This window comes from Nothobranchius furzeri, chromosome 14 (assembly GCF_043380555.1).
Source record: "Nothobranchius furzeri strain GRZ-AD chromosome 14, NfurGRZ-RIMD1, whole genome shotgun sequence".
NCBI lineage: Eukaryota > Metazoa > Chordata > Actinopteri > Cyprinodontiformes > Nothobranchiidae > Nothobranchius > Nothobranchius furzeri.
Genome location: NC_091754.1, coordinates 36,662,342 through 36,681,103, shown reverse-complemented (window position 1 = coordinate 36,681,103; position 18,762 = coordinate 36,662,342). Strand labels below are relative to the sequence as shown.

The 18,762-nt window shown below is 43.5% G+C and overlaps 1 protein-coding gene across 1 annotated transcript; it reads left to right on the top strand.

Annotated features, from left to right (window-relative positions):
• Window positions 1-5,669: 5,669 nt before the first annotated feature.
• Window positions 5,670-15,019, top strand: tnfaip6 (tumor necrosis factor, alpha-induced protein 6). Its single transcript, XM_015965749.3, has 6 exons — window positions 5,670-5,830; window positions 6,209-6,346; window positions 6,649-6,810; window positions 10,856-11,084; window positions 11,445-11,485; window positions 14,787-15,019. The coding sequence occupies exons 1-6, from the start codon at window positions 5,731-5,733 to the stop codon at window positions 14,888-14,890; spliced, it is 774 nt and encodes a 257-aa protein (XP_015821235.1). The 5' UTR covers window positions 5,670-5,730; the 3' UTR covers window positions 14,891-15,019.
• Window positions 15,020-18,762: the final 3,743 nt, after the last annotated feature.

Sequence of the window (18,762 nt, the reverse complement as noted above, 5' to 3'; positions counted from 1 at the left end):
GACAGCATGGGATAAACTTTCATTGTTATGCTGACGATGCTCAGTTATATTTATCCATTAACCCTGATGAACCTAATCGGTTAGTTAGATTACAGGTTTGTCTTGAGGACATAAAAAATTGAATGACTCTAAACTTTTTGCTTTTAAATCAAGACAAGACGGAAGTTCTCATCTTTGGACCAGAAATCCAGAAAATGAAATTGCTTAGTCAATCACCTGACCTGAATGGCATTAAATTAATTTTCGAGAACAAAGTAAGGAACCTTGGTGTTATCTTCGACCAGGACATGTCATTCAAATCCCAGGTTAAACAGGTTTGTAGGATTTCCTTTTTCCACCTTCGGAATATTGCTAAGATTAGAAGCATCCTTTCCAGGAGTGATGCTGAAAAACTAGTTCATGCATTTATTACATCAAGACTGGATTACTGTAATTCATTACTCTCAGGAAGTCCACAGAATGTAGTTAAAAGTCTTCAGCTTGTCCAAAATGCTGCAGCTAGAGTTCTGATGAGAATTAAAAAGAGAGATCATATCTCTCCTGTTTTAGCTTCCCTACACTGGCTACCTGTTGAATTCAGAATAGATTTTAAGATCCTCCTTCTCACATATAAAGCTCTCTTAATAATCAAGCTCCATCATACATCAGTGACCTGATTGTTCCATACGTTCCTAACCGAGCACTTCGCTCTGACTGCAGGTTTACTGGTGGTTCCCAGAATATCTAAAAATAGGGCGGGAGGCAGATCTTTTAGCTATCAGGCTCCTCTCTTGTGGAACCAGCTCCCAGCTTTAGTCCGTGAGGCAGACACCTTGTCTACTTTTAAGACTAGGCTTAAAACATTTTTTATTTGATAGGGCCTATGGTTAAAACCTGATGTTAGCCTATATCTGGACAAGTGGGGGAGTAGAGGGAGGTGGAGTGTACAGTCGGTAAAGACGGCTCTCCCTTGCCCTGCCTCCAACATGCCTCCATCTAAAAAGGCTAGGTTATCCAGAGTTATCTCTGTAGTTATGCTGCTATAGGCTTAGACTGCTGGAGGATACACTGACCCCTTTCTACACTTGACTATATTCTTCTACAATCTGCTCTTTAACTGTATTATTTCCTGCTATTTCAGCTGTTAACTTCATTTTTTTCTCTAAGTGTTTTTCTCCCCAGAATAAGCTACAATGATGTTCTGCTGAGCTGTGGTGGCCTCATGGAGGGGGCCATCGTCTAGCACACTGCTGCTAACCACTTAAACATTCTCCCTCTCCTGATAATAACTTTTTGCTTTCCTTGACGTTGGATGTGCTAATGCTAATTTATCCGTTTAATTATAGATTCACTAGGATAAATACAATAAAGTTTATCTCTCGCCAAATAGAATATTTACTAAGAAATCACAATGTAACCATAGACACATTGCTTGGTGTGTGTGTGTGTGTGTGTGTGTGTGTGCGTGCGTGCGTGTGTGTGCGCGTGTGTGCGTGCTCTGTCTTCTCCATCCCCAGTGAGTCATGGTGGATGGCTGCTTATACTGAGCCAGGATCCTCTGGAGGTTTCTTCCTGTTAAAAGGGAGTTTTCCTCTCCACTGTCACTAAATGCTTGCTTAGTATGAGGATTGCTGTAAAGTCACTGACTGGCTTAATGAACTGACCTGAATTGGAATGTTTATTATGTGAAGTGCCTTGAGACGACTCTTGTCGTGATTTGGTGTTATATAAATAAACTTGAATTCAATTGAATTGAATAGTAAACATTCTAATACAGGTCAGTTCATTAAGCCGATCAGTAAACAGTTTCCTGTATAAGGAACCCAGCAGGTTGCATCGAGTCACTGACTCGAGTCAGAGTCTTTACAGCAATCTTCATTCTTCACAAACCAGCAGATCAAAATCTTAGTCAGAAAATGAATACATGTAATCACCCCTGATTAGATTATTAGAGGCACTGGAGCTGCTTGATTTTTAAGGTAATAATAAACCAGGAAAGCTAATGGCTTCCTCATATTTCACTAATAAAACGCCACTATATATTAGCTAGATACTAAGTTTTTAGGTAAGTGTTTTAAGAATTATGGCAGAAAAGGTGTCGACACCTCCTCTGCCCAGAGAGAACGATTCAGATTGCTGTTTCTTGGTTAAACTGCTACTGAGGTGGCATGACTTCATCCAAGAAATGAAGCCATCTTGAAAACCACAGCAAACAAAAAAACACCCAGACCAGTCAAAGGCTTTCTCTGCATCTAGAGACGACTCCTTCTGTGTTCCGTTCATTTGTTGTATGAACACTGTTCAGTAGCCTTCTAACACCGGTACTGGAGCGTCTTCCTTTCATAAACCCGTCTGCACAGTTATTATTTGTGGTAAAATTTTCTCAAGTCTAGTTGCCAGGATCTTAGATAACGTTTGTAGTCCAGTGAGATTGGATAAGAACTACACAGTAGATCTCTGTCTTTTTTAACTAGACTGTTATTGCAGCTGTGTTGAAGGGAGGTAGCCTAAGGTCAGTGATTGATTGTAGGTATTTTGTAACAAAGGAGAAAGCTATACCTGGTGCTTTGCTGGTTCTCAGTAACTTAACGGCCTCGTGCATTTCTGTCATAGAAATCCTAACATCGAGTGTTGTACGACCCTCAGGAGAAAGAGTGGGAAACACTGGTACCAAGAACATTATTCATCTCTTCTTGTACTTTAGTGGCGAGATGCGCTGCAGATGCCTGACCAATCTGATGAGCTAGCAAATAGCTTTATCCTCATGTTCGTGGTCGTTCTAGCAGGCTTTGAGGCTCCGACTGTAGATAACAAGTCATTCTCTGTAGTTGGACTTAAAGGCCGGAGGATGGCTGTGGCTTTTTAAATAGGCTACTGATATTTATTTGGCACATTCACCACACATGATGATAAAAGGGCTATTTCAGTCAGCAGTATTCACATATGCTGCTGATTTTATCCCATCTCTGTGCTTTTGTCCACTTTAATTCTCAGAAACTAGAAATGAATTAGAAAATGATTTTATTCTTTTATTCTCTCGACCGGAAAAGGGTGGCTTGCCAACTCCGGGTCGGGAGAGAGGTCCTGCCTCAAGTGGAGGAGTTTAAGTATCTCGGGGTCTTGTTCACGAGTGAGGGTAGGAGGGATCGGGAGATCGACAGGCGGATTGGTTCGGCGTCTGCAGTGATGCGGACGCTGAGCCGATTTGTCGTGGTGAAGAGGGAGCTGAGCCAGAAAGCCAGGCTCTCGATTTACCGGTTATCTACGTCCCAATCCTCACCTATGGTCATGAGCTTTGGGTAATGACCGAAAGAACGAGATCGCGTATACAAGCAGCCGAAATGAGTTTCCTCCATAGGGTGGCCGGGCTCAGCCTTAGAGATAGGGTGAGGAGCTCGGACATTCGGGAGGGACTTGGAGTAGAACCGCTGCTCCTCCGGATCAAAAGGAGTCAGTTGAGGTGGTTTGGGCATCTGGTCAGGATGCCTCCTGGACACCTCCCTGGCGAGGTGTTTCGGGCATGTCCTGCCGGCAGGAGGCCCCCGGGTCGACCCAGGACACGTTGGAGAGGTTACATCTCCAATCTGGTCCGGGAACGCCTTGGGGTCCTGCCGGAGGAGCTGGTGGAGGTAGCCAGGGAGAGGACGGTCTGGAGCTCCCTAGTTGGGATGCTGCCCCCGCGACCCGGACCCGGATAAGCGGAGGAAGACGATGATGACGATTTTATTCTTTAATCGTTGCAGACAGTAGTAGAAGCATGTCTGTGCATCACTCTTTGCTCATGAACAGAGCATGTGCATGCTTTTGGGAATTTAAAGTAAAATGACAAAGTAGGAAAACCTTCTCCATCTGTCCTGTGATTCAGATCCAAAACATGTTACGGTCATCCAAAATAATGGGACAAATCATGTGATCTGTGCTGTGAAAGAAAAGCCCAGTTTAACGGCAGTTTTGTTGTTCAGACGCATGAGCCGGAGCTGTTCTGATTTAGTGTTGCTCTTTATTAAACGGAGAGACAGATTACAGTTTTAGCTTATATCAGAAAGGACTTTCAGAAGTGTTTGTGTTCAGCTGATAACGGGCGACATCACCTCTCCGTCTCCTGATAAGAACGTTAGCTGATTTGTTTTACCGCTGCTGCAGTCTGGATGGATGGAGAGCAGTACGTAGACCTTGGAGCATGTTCACAGACTCAGAGCTGTTATCAGTTTACATTCTTCAGAAACTAGGTCTCTGTGTGAGGAACTCGGGATGAGTCACAGCTCAGCGCTGACCACCACAGAGCACAGAAACGGTCCCGGCGTGACCTACAGCTGGGTTCTGACTACTGGCAGTGACATCCTCCAGAATCAAGCAAGCTCTGCTCCAGAAACCAGTTGGATGTGGTGATGTCACAAAGCATCATTCTAGCAGAAATAATGACCGTTCTCAAACAGGTTCTCCGTTACAAACCAGTCTGTTTAGAGGTTTAATACCATGTTTAGTACTGAACTCAGCAGGTTCACTTCCTGTATCTGTCCTTTACTAAATCCCACCAAAGGGCGCTTCAAAAAATACTTCTTTTGTCAGGATTCAGGGTTGATGTGTGCAGGAAGGACCCAAATGAAGAGCAAGAACTAGGAAGGATGTAGAACCGAGCAGAACCCGAAGGCTGCCCACGAGACAGACATGATGTCAGCAGCATAAATGATTTAACGATCTTGTGTTTTTGCGTAACAATGACACAGACAACTGCTCAAACCCTGCATGAGTCCGGCATGGAAATAAATCCTCCATTAAAATGCAGTTTTCTAAAACGCAGTATGTCACAATGTCTGAGCGGGACTTTCCATGTGTGGGCTGAACTGGGTGAGGTACTGGAACCAGCTCAGGAGAATTTACCAGTCAGTCACTGGTCTGCTCTGTTTTAGCAGCATGTGACATCATCACAGCCAACATTCAGCTCGGTGGTTTTATAGAAAACTTGTAAACTGCTGCTGACCAGTAAACTTTTCACAGTCAAAGTGTGTCGTGTTTAAAAAGCAACACTTTGTGTGACAGCAGCACGAAGACCTAGTTCTGTTCAACTATGTGAATGCTTCCTCTGTCTCTGGAAATGTGGGGGACAGAAAACATCTGGACAGCCTCACACAGCGCTGCAGTCACCCCACCCCCACCCCCACCCCCCGGCCTGTTTTTGGTGAGTAACTCATCTGCAGGAGGGCTGAGCAGCCGCTCCAAGTCTCCCGTAGAAACAGAACTCACTATGTTGCTCTAGTCTGGGTTTTACCAGTCTCCTCGTGCGGGAAGAAAAGTGTCTTTAAACATAAAAAAGTTTCCTTCTTTCACCAGATTATACCAGGTTACATATAAAACACTAAATGTCCAATGATGGAACCATGTGGAACCCCACGGGTCACCCGGCATTAAGCTGTTTTACCAGAAGACGCCCAACGTTAGAACTAATGTTCACATTTGTCTAACTTGTACAGAATTAAGCCAAAACTTCCTACATCAAAAGGAGAAATTATTGGTGGGGAAAAACCTCTGTTGACCAACATTTCAGCTTTTGGCTGGTTAGTCTCATTTTGTTCTTCTCTGACATCCAATAACAATTTGAGTAAATAAACCATCTTTTAGTGCAGACCTGCAGTCAATTATCTCAGGGCTTACTGCTCCCCTCCTCCTCCTTCTGTGGGAGGTAGCGGTCTGAGTATAAAAGGCAGCGGAGTGACAGAGCAGCTGGAAGCATCTGTAAGAGGCGGCTGCAGGATGCACGTCTTAGCTCTCCTCTGGGCCTGTGGCCTCCTGCTGAACGAGGTGCAGGCTTGGGGCTTTAAAAATGGAATATTTCACAATTCAATATGGCTGGGTAAATATTTACATCTCTTATTTAAACAGAATGGAGTCATTTCTACTTTACGTTGTGACGACAGATTGGTTAGTGGTTGTTATTCCCCACATTGCCTGAAGGAAAATGAGTTAAAGGATGTACAGAAGTCCAGCAGCTTGAGCCAAACAGCCTGTTTTACAACCAGGCTGGGACTCAAATAGCCTGTAAACATGTGAATTCCTCTCAGAGCTATTTTAACCCAAAGAAAAGGTATTTTCATATGAGAACGTGTGGTTATGTATTGTTTAGGTTTAAGCATCCACCATCTCATTTCTCCTAATGTGCACTCTGCACTGGGTGGTTTGGGAAGAAATGGTTGTGGCTGAAGATCAAGGAGAAGTTTCATTTCTTTGACAGAACGAGCAGCCGGAGTTTACCATCGGGAATCACGCAAAGGAAGATACCAGCTGACTTTGAAGGAGGCCAAGGCCGTCTGCAAGTACGAGGGTGGGAAGTTGGCCACTTATGAGCAACTGGAGGCAGCACGTCAAATAGGTCTGCAGCAAACACAATCCAGGCTCTCATTTTAACCCCGAGTCCACAGAAACTGATACTGTGCTGTAACTACGGGAACCATTTAAAGCTGAGTTTGAACAGCCCTGCAGGTGTCATAAAATCCTCAGTTTGCTACATCACAGCACAACAATGAAGGCCTGTCTTTGGTCCATGGGCTTTGCTGATTGTGATCTAAAACCTTGCTGATGAGTATCTTCAGCAGCCTGTCCCTTTAAAGAGGCAGAGTGGTGTGTTTCTGGTTGGGCTGCAGCACAACAACATGGCGTTGCTCTTGTTTTCAGGGTTCCACGTGTGCGCAGCAGGATGGTTCGATAAAGGCCGGGTTGGCTACCCCATAGTCAAAGCTGGCACCAACTGTGGCTACGGGAAAGTTGGCGTCATCGACTACGGATACAGGCTGAACAAAAGTGAGAGATGGGATGTTTACTGCTACAACCCAGACTGTGAGTACAATAAACACCTTCATGTCAACAACCTGAAGCCTCATGGTACCTAAACGCTTTCTGTCTTCTCCTGCTGAAGCTCTAAGGGTCAGGGGGATGGTTGGAGGGAAATTTAATTCAAACAGGAGTTTGCAGCAGCAAGATGATTTAAACACAGATTTTTATCTGGATCTGTGAACGAGTACGCCGTCGCAACATAAATGCGTATTTTCATAACCTTGGTGGATAATCTGACTCCGAGCAGCGTTTCTCTGTGACTAACTAATAAGCACTGATAAACTCTTGTTTTTCTTATTCTTCTAAATGCTCGGATGGAATGACCTGTTGTCTGGATTAGAGTGGAGGTGGACTCAGTTCGTCACACTTCAAACGTGTTTCTAAGGTTTCACTATAAGAGCCAGGGTCCTGATGTCAACAACCCGAGCATCATCAGGTCTGAGGCACCCCGAGTCACTCAGGCAGCTGTCAGCACTTCCGTTTTGAGTCAGGAGATGAAGAATGGACCAGCGTTCCTGTTCTGACTCAAAACCACAGCCTCAGTCCCACCATGCCAGTTCCCAACATGTAGAGCAGATGTTAAGAAAAAGTTCACTTTCAGTTCACCAGGAAGATGAAAGTCCTCCTAAAGGTAGTAGGAAAGGCTGGGATTGAACCAACAACCCTCTGGCTGCTGGTCGTAGCTCAAGCGCTCTTTTCCTGTTCAGCCATTTTTGCTGATAGGTTTAAAATCCTCATAAAACCTAAATGTAATCCCAGCTTTAGCTCAGAGGACGCAACTGCTGTGCTTTAGTTGATATGATGTAGAGTTTAAAATTAGATCAACAACCTTTTTCTCCCTTTTGCTCCTTTTTTATTTTATTTTTGTTACATCTCTCATATAAATCTAAAGATCCCTCATGAAGAAAAACAAATGGAAACCGTGTTCCCTCGCCCGGATGTGGGTCACCGGGGCCCCCCTCTGGAGCCAGCCCTGGAGGTGGGGCACGTTGGCGAGCGCCTGGTGGACGGGCTTTCACCATGGAGCCCGGCCGGGCACATCCCAAAGAGGAAATGTGGGTCCCCCTTCCCATGGGCTCACCACTCGTGGGAGGGGCCAAAGGGGTCGGGTGCAGTGTGTGACAGGTGGTAGATAAGGGCGGGGACCTTGGCGGTCTGATCCTCGGCTACAGAAAATGGCTCTTGGCACATGTTAATGTCACCTCTCTGGTGGGGAAGGAGCCTGAGTTGGTGTGTGAGGTTGAGAGGTTCCGACTATATATAGTCGGACTCACCTCAACGCATGCCTCTGGCTCTGGAACCAGTTTCCTTGAGAGGGGTTGGACTTTCTACCACTCTGGAGTTTCTTCCACTGAGAGGCGCCGAGCAGGGGTGGGCACACTAGTTTCCCCCCATCTTGGTGCCTGTACATTGGGGTTTACCCCGGTGAATGAGAGGGTAGCCTCCCTCCACCTACGTGTGGGGGGACGGGTTCTGACTGTGGTCTGTGCTTATGCACCAAACTACAGTTCAGACTACCCACCCTTTTTGGAGACCTTGAAGGGGGTGCTGGAAAACACTCCTTCCGGTGACTCTCTCGTTCTGCTGGGGGACTTTAATGCTCACGTGGGCAACGACAGTGAGACCTGGAGAAGTGTGGTTGGGAGGAATGTCCCCCCTGATCTGAATTCGAGTGGTGTTTTTTATTGGACTTCTGTGCCAGTGATGGATTGTCCATAATGAACACCATGTTCAGACGTAAAGGTGCCCATATGTGCTCTTGGCACCAGGATACCTTAGGCCGTAGTTCGATGAACGACTTTGTTGTTGTTTCTTCTGACCTGCGGCTGCATGTCTTGGACACTCGGGTGAAGAATGGGGCGGAGCTGTCAACTGACCACTACCTGGTGGTGAGCTGGGTTTGATGGTGGGGGATCTGGCAGGCCCAGATGCATCGTGAGGGTCTGCTGGGAATGTCTGGCAGAGTCTCCTATCAGAAGGAGCTTCAATTCCCACCTCCGACAGAACTTCCAAAACATTACGGTAGAGGCGGGAGACATTGAGTCTGAGTGGACCCTGTTCCGTGCCTCCAATGTTGAGACGGCCAACCAGAGCTTGGGCTGCAGGATCGTCGGTGCCTGTCGTGGTAGCAACCCCCGAACCCGCTGGTGTACACCGGTGTTTAGGGATGCTGTCAAGCTGAAGAAAGAGTCCTATCAGGTCTTTTTGGCCTGTGGGACTCTAGAGGCAGCTGATGAACACCGGCAGTCCAAGCAGAATGCGGCTCGGCTAGTCATGGAGGCAAAAAATCGGGCGTGGGAGGGGTTCAGTTAGACCATGGAGCACAGCTTCGAGGTGATTTTGGTCCCTAATACAGTGCCTCAGAAGGGGAAAGCAGTGCACTAGCAACACTGTTTATAGTGGGGATGGTGTGCTGCTGACCTTTACTCGGGGAGTTGTCGATCGGTGGGCAGAATACTTCGAAGACCTCCTCAATCCCACCGACACGTCTTCCAGTGAGGAAGCAGAGTTCGGGGACTTTGAGTTGAGCTCTCCAGTCTCTGGTACTGAGATCACTGAAGTGGTCAAAGAGCTCCTCGATGGTAAGGCTCTGGGGGTAGGTTAAATCCACCCGGAGGTCCTTAAGGCTCTGGATGTTATAGGGCTGCTGACGCGGCTCTGCAATATTGTGTGGAGAACAGGGGCAGTTCCACCAGAATGGCAGACCAGGGTGGTGGTCCCCTTATTTAAAAAGGGGGGCCGCAGGGTGTGTTCCAACTACAGGGAGATCACACTCCTGAGCCTTCCTGGTAAGGTCTATTCAGGGATTCTGGAGAGGAGGTCCATCGGATTGTTGAACCTCAGATTCAGGAGGAGCAATGTGGTTTTCGTCCTGGCCGTGGAACACTGGACCAGCTCCTTAGGGGGATCCTGGAGGGTGCGTGGGAATTTGCCCAACCAGTCTACATGTGTTTTGTGGATTTGGAAAAGGCGTTTGACCGCGTCCCTCGGGGGGCCCTGTGGGGGGTACTCCGGGAGTATAGGGTACCAGGCCCTCTGATACGGGCTTTTAGGTCCCTGTATGACCGGTCCGCATTGCCGGCAGTAAGTCGAGCTCATTTCTGGTGAGGGACTCCACCAAGGCTGCCCTTTGTCATCGATTCTGTTCATAACCTTTATGGAGAGCCAAGATTTGGAAGGGATCCGTTTTGGTGGCCTGAGGATTGGGTCTCTGCTTTTTGCAGATTATGGGATCCTGTTGGCATTTTCGAACAGTCATCTTCGGCTTTGATTGGAGCCGTTTGCAGCCGAGTGTGAAGCAGCTTGGATGAGAATCAGCTCCTCTAAATCCGAGACCATGGTCTTGATTCAGAAAAAGATAAAATGCCTTCTCCAGGTCAGGGATGAGGTCCTGCCCCAAACGGTCTTGTGGTCTTGTTCACGAGTGAGGGAAGGACGGAGCGTGAGATCGACAGGCAGATCGGTGCTGCATCTGCAGTGATGCGGGCGTTGTACCGGTCTGTCTTGGTGAAGAGAGAGCTGAGTCAGAAGGCAAAAGTCTTGATTTACTGGTCAGTCTACGTTCTACCCTCACCTATGGTCACGAGCTTTAGATAGTGATCGAAAGAACAAGAACAGATACAAGCGAACGAACAGAGTTTTCTTCACATGAAGGCTGGGCTCTCCCTTAAAGATAGGGTGAGAAGCTCGGTCACCCGGGAGGGGCTCAGAGTAGATCCGCTGGAAGAGCTGGCCCAATAGGCTGGGGAGAGGGAAGTCTGGGCCTCTTGACTTAGGCTGATACCCCACGACCCAACTGCAGATGATGGGAAGAAAATGGATGGATGGATGGATGGATGGATGGATATATCTCTCATTCAAAATAAATAAAAATAAAAAAAATGAACAAAAAGATGAAGGTACTAATCCTGATACGTGCTGGAGACTTTAGGGAAGAAGTGGTTTCATGAGTTTGTGACTTAGTTTTCGAGGGGTTAGCAATTGTGCAAATGTCAGTGAAAACCCACTAGCTCTGCTTTACCTCTGCATTTACTTACGTGCCTGACAGCTAAAGAGTGTGGAGGAGTCCTGACTGAGCAGCAGAAGATCATCCAGTCTCCTGGATTCCCTGAGGAGTACCAAGACGAGCTGATCTGTTACTGGCACATCCGAGCTCGTCTGGGTCAGAGGATTCACCTCCACTTCCTGGAGTTTGATGTGGAGGACGACACGTCATGCCTGGCGGATTACCTGGAGGTGTACGACAGTTACGACGACGTGTCGGGCTTTGTTGGGAGGCGAGTGATGCTGCTGTGATCAGGAGGAGCGCAGCAAGTGCTCCTGAGTCTTAGGATTTTTTATTTTTGTAGCTGACTCACATTCTTTTATTCCAGTTCGTGTGCATGACTAATTAAATGACTGTTCTTAAGAACTGCTTTGAATTGCACAAGAGGAAAAGAAACACGGAGCTATAAATCACTTAAATCTAAACTCCTAAAACAAACCAGTGCTGCTTTTATTCAACACAGACAACTAAACCCAAAAGCAGCATGGTGGTTTCACGTCACACATCAGAGCGGAGAACATTTAAACCCATCTTCTTCTTGTCCTGGAGGTTTCCTCTCATGAGATCCTAATTTTATTCATCTGTTCTCCAGGTTCTGCGGGGATTATCTACCAGATGATGTCATCAGTACGGGTAAGCTAATGGGCATACGTTCCTTGTATTTGTTATCGGGGTTTGTAGCACTGTGCTGGTTAGAACCTACGTTTCTGGTCTTTGTTTGGCATGTTCACGTCCAATCCTGGTTTCAACTGACTGCTGATTTAAGGAGCTGTTGTGCAGAACTGGTATTTTACAGCATTATAAGAACCAAGTGATGTGGGGTGCTATTTGACTTAATAATCCAGTTCTCTGGAGGTTGAGTGACTTTTTGGGATAAACCAAACAGACAGACCTGATGGGGTAAAACCTCTCATTCGGGCTGCAACAGAGCCACTTTAGAAGAATAAAAGGATCATACACAGTTATCTAGTTCTCTGTGATGTTGCTGTTTCGTTCTGGCTGGCTAAAACACTGTACGTGTTTAGTACTGCTACTTCAGTACCAGTATGGTGTTCCCAGTATTACATTTACACAACTTTACTAACGTATGACTACAACACATAAACCCCTCCTCATCCCTCACACGCTCACTTCTGAGAACTAGAATAACTAGAAAAATTGCATTTATTGCACAAATGCTGTTTGAATGCTGGATAGCTGAAACTGTAAGCCGAAGCTGCTGAACAGCTGAAATGAAGATGAAACAAAGTAAAACTGTCAAAATGAGCTGAATGTCTTGAAAGATGTAGAAGCAAAAAGCACCAACAAGCAAATAAAGCACAAAAAGTAAGTGAAGAATAGAGAAAAAATAATGCTAAATAGCAAAAAAAAAAACTTAAATCTGTGAACATTGTATAAAAATCTGGACAGCTTATATGTGTAAACACCTGTTATTTCAGTTTGCCAAGTTTAACAGTTTAATCTTTACATTTAGCTGAACTGTGAAATTAGCAGTTTATGCTAAATTTGGTAACTGATTGCTGAAGTTGTTGAATAGCTGAAGTAAGCTGAAACTTAGCTAAACTGTCAAATGAGCTGAATGTAGTGAAAGATGTGAAAGCAAAAAGCACAAAGAAGCAAAAAAAAAAACACAAAAAGTAAGTGAAGAATCAAGAAAACTAATCCTAAATAGCATCAAGAAAACTAATCCTAAATAGCAGAAAGCTCAAATCTGTGAACACTGTTTAAAAAAAATTGGACAGCTAAAATGTCTAAACACCTGTTATTTCAGTAGGACTAGTTTAACAGTTTCATTTTTACAATTAGCTGAACTGTGAAATTAGCATCATATGCTGAATTCAGAAACTAATTGCTGAAGCTGAAACTAAACAAAACTGTTAAAATGAGCTGAATGTTTTCAAAGATTTAGAAGCAAAAAGCACCAAAATGTAAATAAAGCACAAAAAGTGAAGAACGGAGAAAACAATCCTAAACAGCAGAAAACTGAAATCTGAACATTATTTAAAAATCTGGACAGCAAAAATGTCTAAACACTTGTTGTTTGAGTAGGACTAGTTTAACAGTTTAATTTTTAAGTGTATAGAGTTGGTTGGTTGGTTGGTTGGATGGATGGATGGATGGATGGATTCCTTAGGCCTAGCCGATCGATTTGATGTCTCACATGTGTGGGTGTGTAATTCCATTTAGCCAGAAGATGATTGACCTCTCTCAACCAATCAGGGGGCTGGGTGGGAGCGGGGCACTTTCCCACCTTCTGACGGTCAATCAAATTGAACTTGTCTCTAGTTTTAAGTACAGATAGTTCAAAAGATCAAAAACAGGAGTCTGTTATTGGCTCAATGTTCAGCTTTTTAATATTCATTCCTATGAGACTTGGTTAAAGTGATATGTAGTTCCTTGTGTTGCCATGGTAACAGATAACGCATTTAAAATTGAATACAAGATTCCTGAGACCAAACTGGTCGATTTGATGTGTCATGTGCTGGATCCTGATTGGACAGAAAATGGTTGAACACTCTCAACCAATCAGAGAGCAGCACTGTTTTCCCGCCTTTTCCCCTGGCTGTTGGAGGCCTGCAGCTGTACTCCTGTTAATGAGAGAAGCCTTAAAATCTGTCCTTCAGAAGTGAAATTGGACCTGTCAAACTTCTCATCACCATTCAAAAAGTTCTGCACCCAATTCAAAAATTCAAAAAGCGTGAGCAGCAGAAGGCTTTGATGATCATCTGTCAATGTTTTATGTGGCTACCATGAATTTTCTAGAAGCTATGACGAGAAACTTTTAGCTGTCTGAAGCCGATCAGAGGAGAAAATCTCTGTTCCTTTAACATGGGTTTCAATGAGGGAAAATCTGGGTCTCTCCTCTTTCTGAGGCTTGTAGCGAAAGAACGGTAACACTCACAGATAAAATGAAACCCATTCTGAAAAGCTGACAAAAATTCCTACTTTTTGAGTTATAATTTGTTTTGGTAGTCCAAACGGTCTGGGGGTAGTAAAGAGTTGTCCACAGAAGATGTGAAGTTCAAAAGTTAGAGTGCGGAATTTTCAGTTAGAGTGCAGAGAGAAATTTTTTAAATTTGATTTTTCTCAAATGAACCATATGACCACAATGTTTGGAGTACAGTCATGAATTATAGCTCAAAACGAAGGTATGTCCGTTAGCTGTAAGCCATTGTGTGTCTCATTTCAATCGGACCTACGGTTCTCTCGGGACAACGCCAGAAATGGAGCAAGGGAGGGTCACTGCTCCTATCTTGCCCCATTATAACTTTTGTGAATTTTACTGAAAATGTCAAGTCGTACCTCAACTTCTACCTGCGATTTTAGAAAAACCGTAAAATACATCAAAAAGCCTCTTCAACATGTTAAACAGGAAAGTCTTGTGAGTTTGTTAAACTTTGAATGAAGTCTCTGAGTTAAAAGGAACCCAATGGAGAACCCAATGGGAAAAATTTCGCAGAAAAAGCTTAATAACTCGAAAAATTTTAAAGATGCCAAAAGTAATAGCCGGAAAGAGCTTAACGAGCTGAAAGTTTTGATATAAAATTGTTGAAATAGCTCAAAATCTGAAGGAGAAGAAGAGGTTCAAAAAGTGTACGGAAGCAGAAGAAGAAGAAGAAGAAGAAGAAAATAGTTTGAATGCTTAACAGCATTCAAACAATAAAGAAAAACAGGAAAACAATAGTTTGAATAACAGCATTCAAACAATGATGAAAAACAGGAAATTAATAGTTTGAATGCTTAACAGCATTTATACCATTCAAACAATTAGAAGCATGTGAGGACAGAACATTTAAACCTCCAGGGGCTGTTTAAGCTAGCCAAACGTCAGCTAAGCTTTTATTCTCCACATTTCCTCAGCTGTTGGTAATAAATCTTGACGTTTGGGTAATTTGGATGCTCAAATATGCACTTTTTGTCTCCTTTGTTACAGGAAACGTGATGACCCTGAAGTTTCTCTCTGATGCTTCGGTCACAGCCGGTGGCTTCCAGCTACAGTACGTAGCTGTAAATGCGTCTGTCATCACACAGAATTAAAGGCATCACCTCTACTGAAGGCTCCTCCCACTGTCTTCAGCCTGTTACTGAATGTGTGTTGTTATTACCTCATGCTTTGTATTTAATACGTTTTGTCAGCTCAATAAAGGAATGGTTCTGTAAAATAAACCAGGCTGAGCTGGATGTTTTTTCTGCAATCTGGAAAAGTAACTGAAGTTGGTGTTTATTGATGTGCTAAGACAGAAGACCCAAACTGATAAAACCCTTTAGGGTTCATTTGTAAGTAAACAACAACAACCCGGCTCTGATTGTGCAGGAGGGGCAGAATCCAGAGCAGCAGGTTCGTCAAACACAAGCCCAGTTCAGGTTTGGTAATCCTGTTGGAACCGTGTGTGTGTGTGTGTGTGTGTGTGTGTGTGTGTGAGTGAGTGAGATAGTGTGTGTGTGTGTGCATGTGTGTGTGTGTGTGTGTGTGTGTTTGTGTGTGTGTGTGTGTGTTCCAGCACAGGCCGTATCCTGCAGCGGTTTGCACTGACGACAAACGTGATTTGGTTCTTCAAGAGGAGAATCACGTGTGCATGGTTGTTGCATTTTCATTCACAGGCGTGCCAAGAGGGGTCTGACATGTCTCCTGTGTGGGATTGTTTTAAATTCCCCAAAAAGCCAAAGGAGAATTTCAATAACTCGGCCAACTCGAATTACAAGAAATAGTGCAACACTGATCGACAATATTTTTAAAATATACTTGAAAATGATGTGTTAAGTGGTCTTATAATTACTGATATATCTGATCATTTACCGTTTTTTTTTTCAGTCGTACGAAGGACAACCACAACCACTCAAAGTCATCTGTTGTTGTTACAAGGCTAAAAAGTCAAGAAGCAGTAAACTCATTTCAAACTGACTTAATGGAACAAACTTGGGATGAGGTTTAGTTGGAAGATGTAAATATGGCTTATGAAGATAATCAAGAAATTTATCAGTCCAAAAAAATAGCAAATGAATTCAATAAGTGTTTTACTGAAATTGGGCCAAATATGGCAAAGGATATAGCAAATACTCATTTAGATGCTGATGCTGTAAATAAAATAACAAATTTAGATAAAACCATATTTATTCAAGGCACAAATGAAAATAAAGTTATAACACTTGTTAGAAATTTTAAAAGTAAAAAGTCAGCAGATTTGCATGGATTTGATATGTCTGTTGTAAAAGAAATCATTGAGACTATAACCAAACCACCTACACATATTTATAATCAGTCTCTCCAATCAGGAAGATTTCCTGAAAGGATGAAGGTTGCAAAGGTCATTCCTATCTATAAGGCTGGAGACAAACATGACTTTTCCAATTACAGACCAATTTCTATTTGATCTCAATTCTCCAAAATACTAGAAACAATATTTCATAAAAGATTGTATGACTTTATTGTGCATCATGGTATTCTATGTGAACAGCAATATGGTTTTAGACGTGATCGGACAACTTCTCTGGCAATTGTTGATCTAGTGGAGAAAATATCTGATGCAACTGACAACAAACAATATGCTGTAGGGTGTTCTTAGACCTGACCAAAGCTTTTGATACTGTCAATCATGACTTATTAATCAAACAGTTGTGTAGCTGTAGCATCAGGGGTGTGGCCTATTACTGGATTAAGAGTTATTTAGAGAACAGACTCCAATACGTCCACATTAACAACACTGATTCACTGACAGTGACCACCAGTATCCCTCAGGGGTCAGTGTTAGGTCCTTTGTTATTTATTCTTTATATTAATGACATATGTTTAGTTTAAAAAACACTACATTTCATATTATTTGCAGATTATACTAATGTTCTAAGTTTTGAGAAAAAATTAATAACATTAATGGACAAGGTTGAGAAAGAATTAAATGCATTAAAGCAGGGGTGCCCAATCCTGGTCCTGGAGGGCCGGTATCCAGCAGGTTTTGTGGTTTTTAGGCTCAAGCAGACTCGGTTCAGTGGTTGAAACACCTGTGCAGCAGCTCATCAGGCTCTGCAGAAGCCTGTTAATTAGTTGCTGATTGAAATCAGATGTGTTGAAACAGAGTTCAAACTAAAACATGCAGGATACAAGCCCTCCAGGACCAGTATTGGGCACCCCTGCATTTAAGTGTTGGTTTGATTTAAATAAATAAACTTTAAATTTAAATAATTTATCATATTTACTAATAGAGCAATTACAGTGGATACACATCTTAAAATAAATAACACAGAAATTGAAAGAGTGAGTGAAATAAAAATTTCTTGGCATAACCATAGAAAAAGTTACGTTGGAAACCGCATATTGACTCAATTACAGTTAAGTTATCTAAATCATTAGCAGTTCTCTATAAAGTTAAATAATTTTTTGACGAAAAAGCTTTAGATCTTTTGTATTGTTCATTAATTCTGCCTTTTTTCATGTATTGTGTTGAAGTGTGGGGAAATACCATCGACAATACATATATGGACAATGGGTTTCCATAGACTTCAATAACACGTTTTTGAAGAAAAATGGGAGGTGGCCACCACCGCCATTTTGACCGTGTCACAGGTTTCGTCAAGCCCAGACAATTCCACAAAAGGGAAGAGAGGTGGAGTTGAGGGTGGGGCTGCAAGGCTGGAATCAACTGACGACACCCGGTTGAACTAGCTACAAGCTAACCTGAAGCTAACCCAAAGCTAACGCGGAGGTGTGAGCTAAGCTAACGGAGGTAGCAACCTAGCTACAACCGGAGTTAACTGTGCACAACACCAGAGCTTCTGAGTCAGAGATAAGGGCTGACCGCTGAGTAAAACCGGGTGGAACACAGAGGTCTCCGAGAGCTCTACAAGCCTGCAGCCGCACAGCAGACAAGCGCCACTGTGATCTGAGATACGCAGAGCTGCCGCTGGGGAGAACCGGGTGAAAAACATCGGTCTCCCGAGAGCTCCACAAGCCGATAGTCGGAACCCAACTCCACCAACATGTTATATTTCAACCCATTTTCTAAAGTGCAGCATTATGTTAAATGCACTGGGGTTTACCCTAATACATTTAAATGTCATGGTTAAACAGTACATGTTAAAATCTAAGCTCAGCTCGGCAGTCACCTAAAATACATAAATATAATTTTACTTACCGAAAAAAATGAAGTGGAGACTCCTTGGACGCTCTATTAGTGCAATTAATGCCACAGCAAGTCATTTTGTCCAACAATTGCACAAAAATATCCAAAAAAGAACGCACAAACGCTACAACTAATTGTCTAAGTTTAGAGACTGAAAATGACTGAACAGTTTTCAGGCGAGGCCGAGGCTCTACTGAGGCTTTTCCCCAGAGCTAGCTCTTTGGTCACATGGGTCTGATGCTCATTAATTATACAGAATTTTAGGCTTTTAATACACAAACAGAAGAGTGAGAAAAAAATTCACCCCCCTCAGAGTTGTCATGAGTGTAAACTAGATCATTTAAACCAAAAACATGTTTTGGTACCAGGCTGTATACATGTTTATTTCTGCTGTGAAATTGGTATTTTTAACATGGGAGTCAATGAGGTTTTGCTCGCTTCTGACACCAGCCCCTAGTGGATGAGGGTGGAACTGCAATTTATTTCTGTTCTGCTTTGGACTCAATTTCTGACCCACATTGTGGGGGCTTGGGAAACACCGGGAAACACCTACGAAACCCACTTAAAGCATTTGTTTGTAATTCAATAGAGAGCAATTCGACTTGTAAATAAAGCAGCTTGTAGAGAGCATACACATTTACTTTTTACTCGTTTAATCAATCAAATCTTTATTTATAAAGCGCCTTCCGCAACCCTATCGGGAAGTCCAAGGCGCTGAACAAGGTACAAGAGAAAGTTAAATATGGTGAATAAATCGAAAATTAAAGCAATTCAAATTACAAAAAAAGGTAAAAC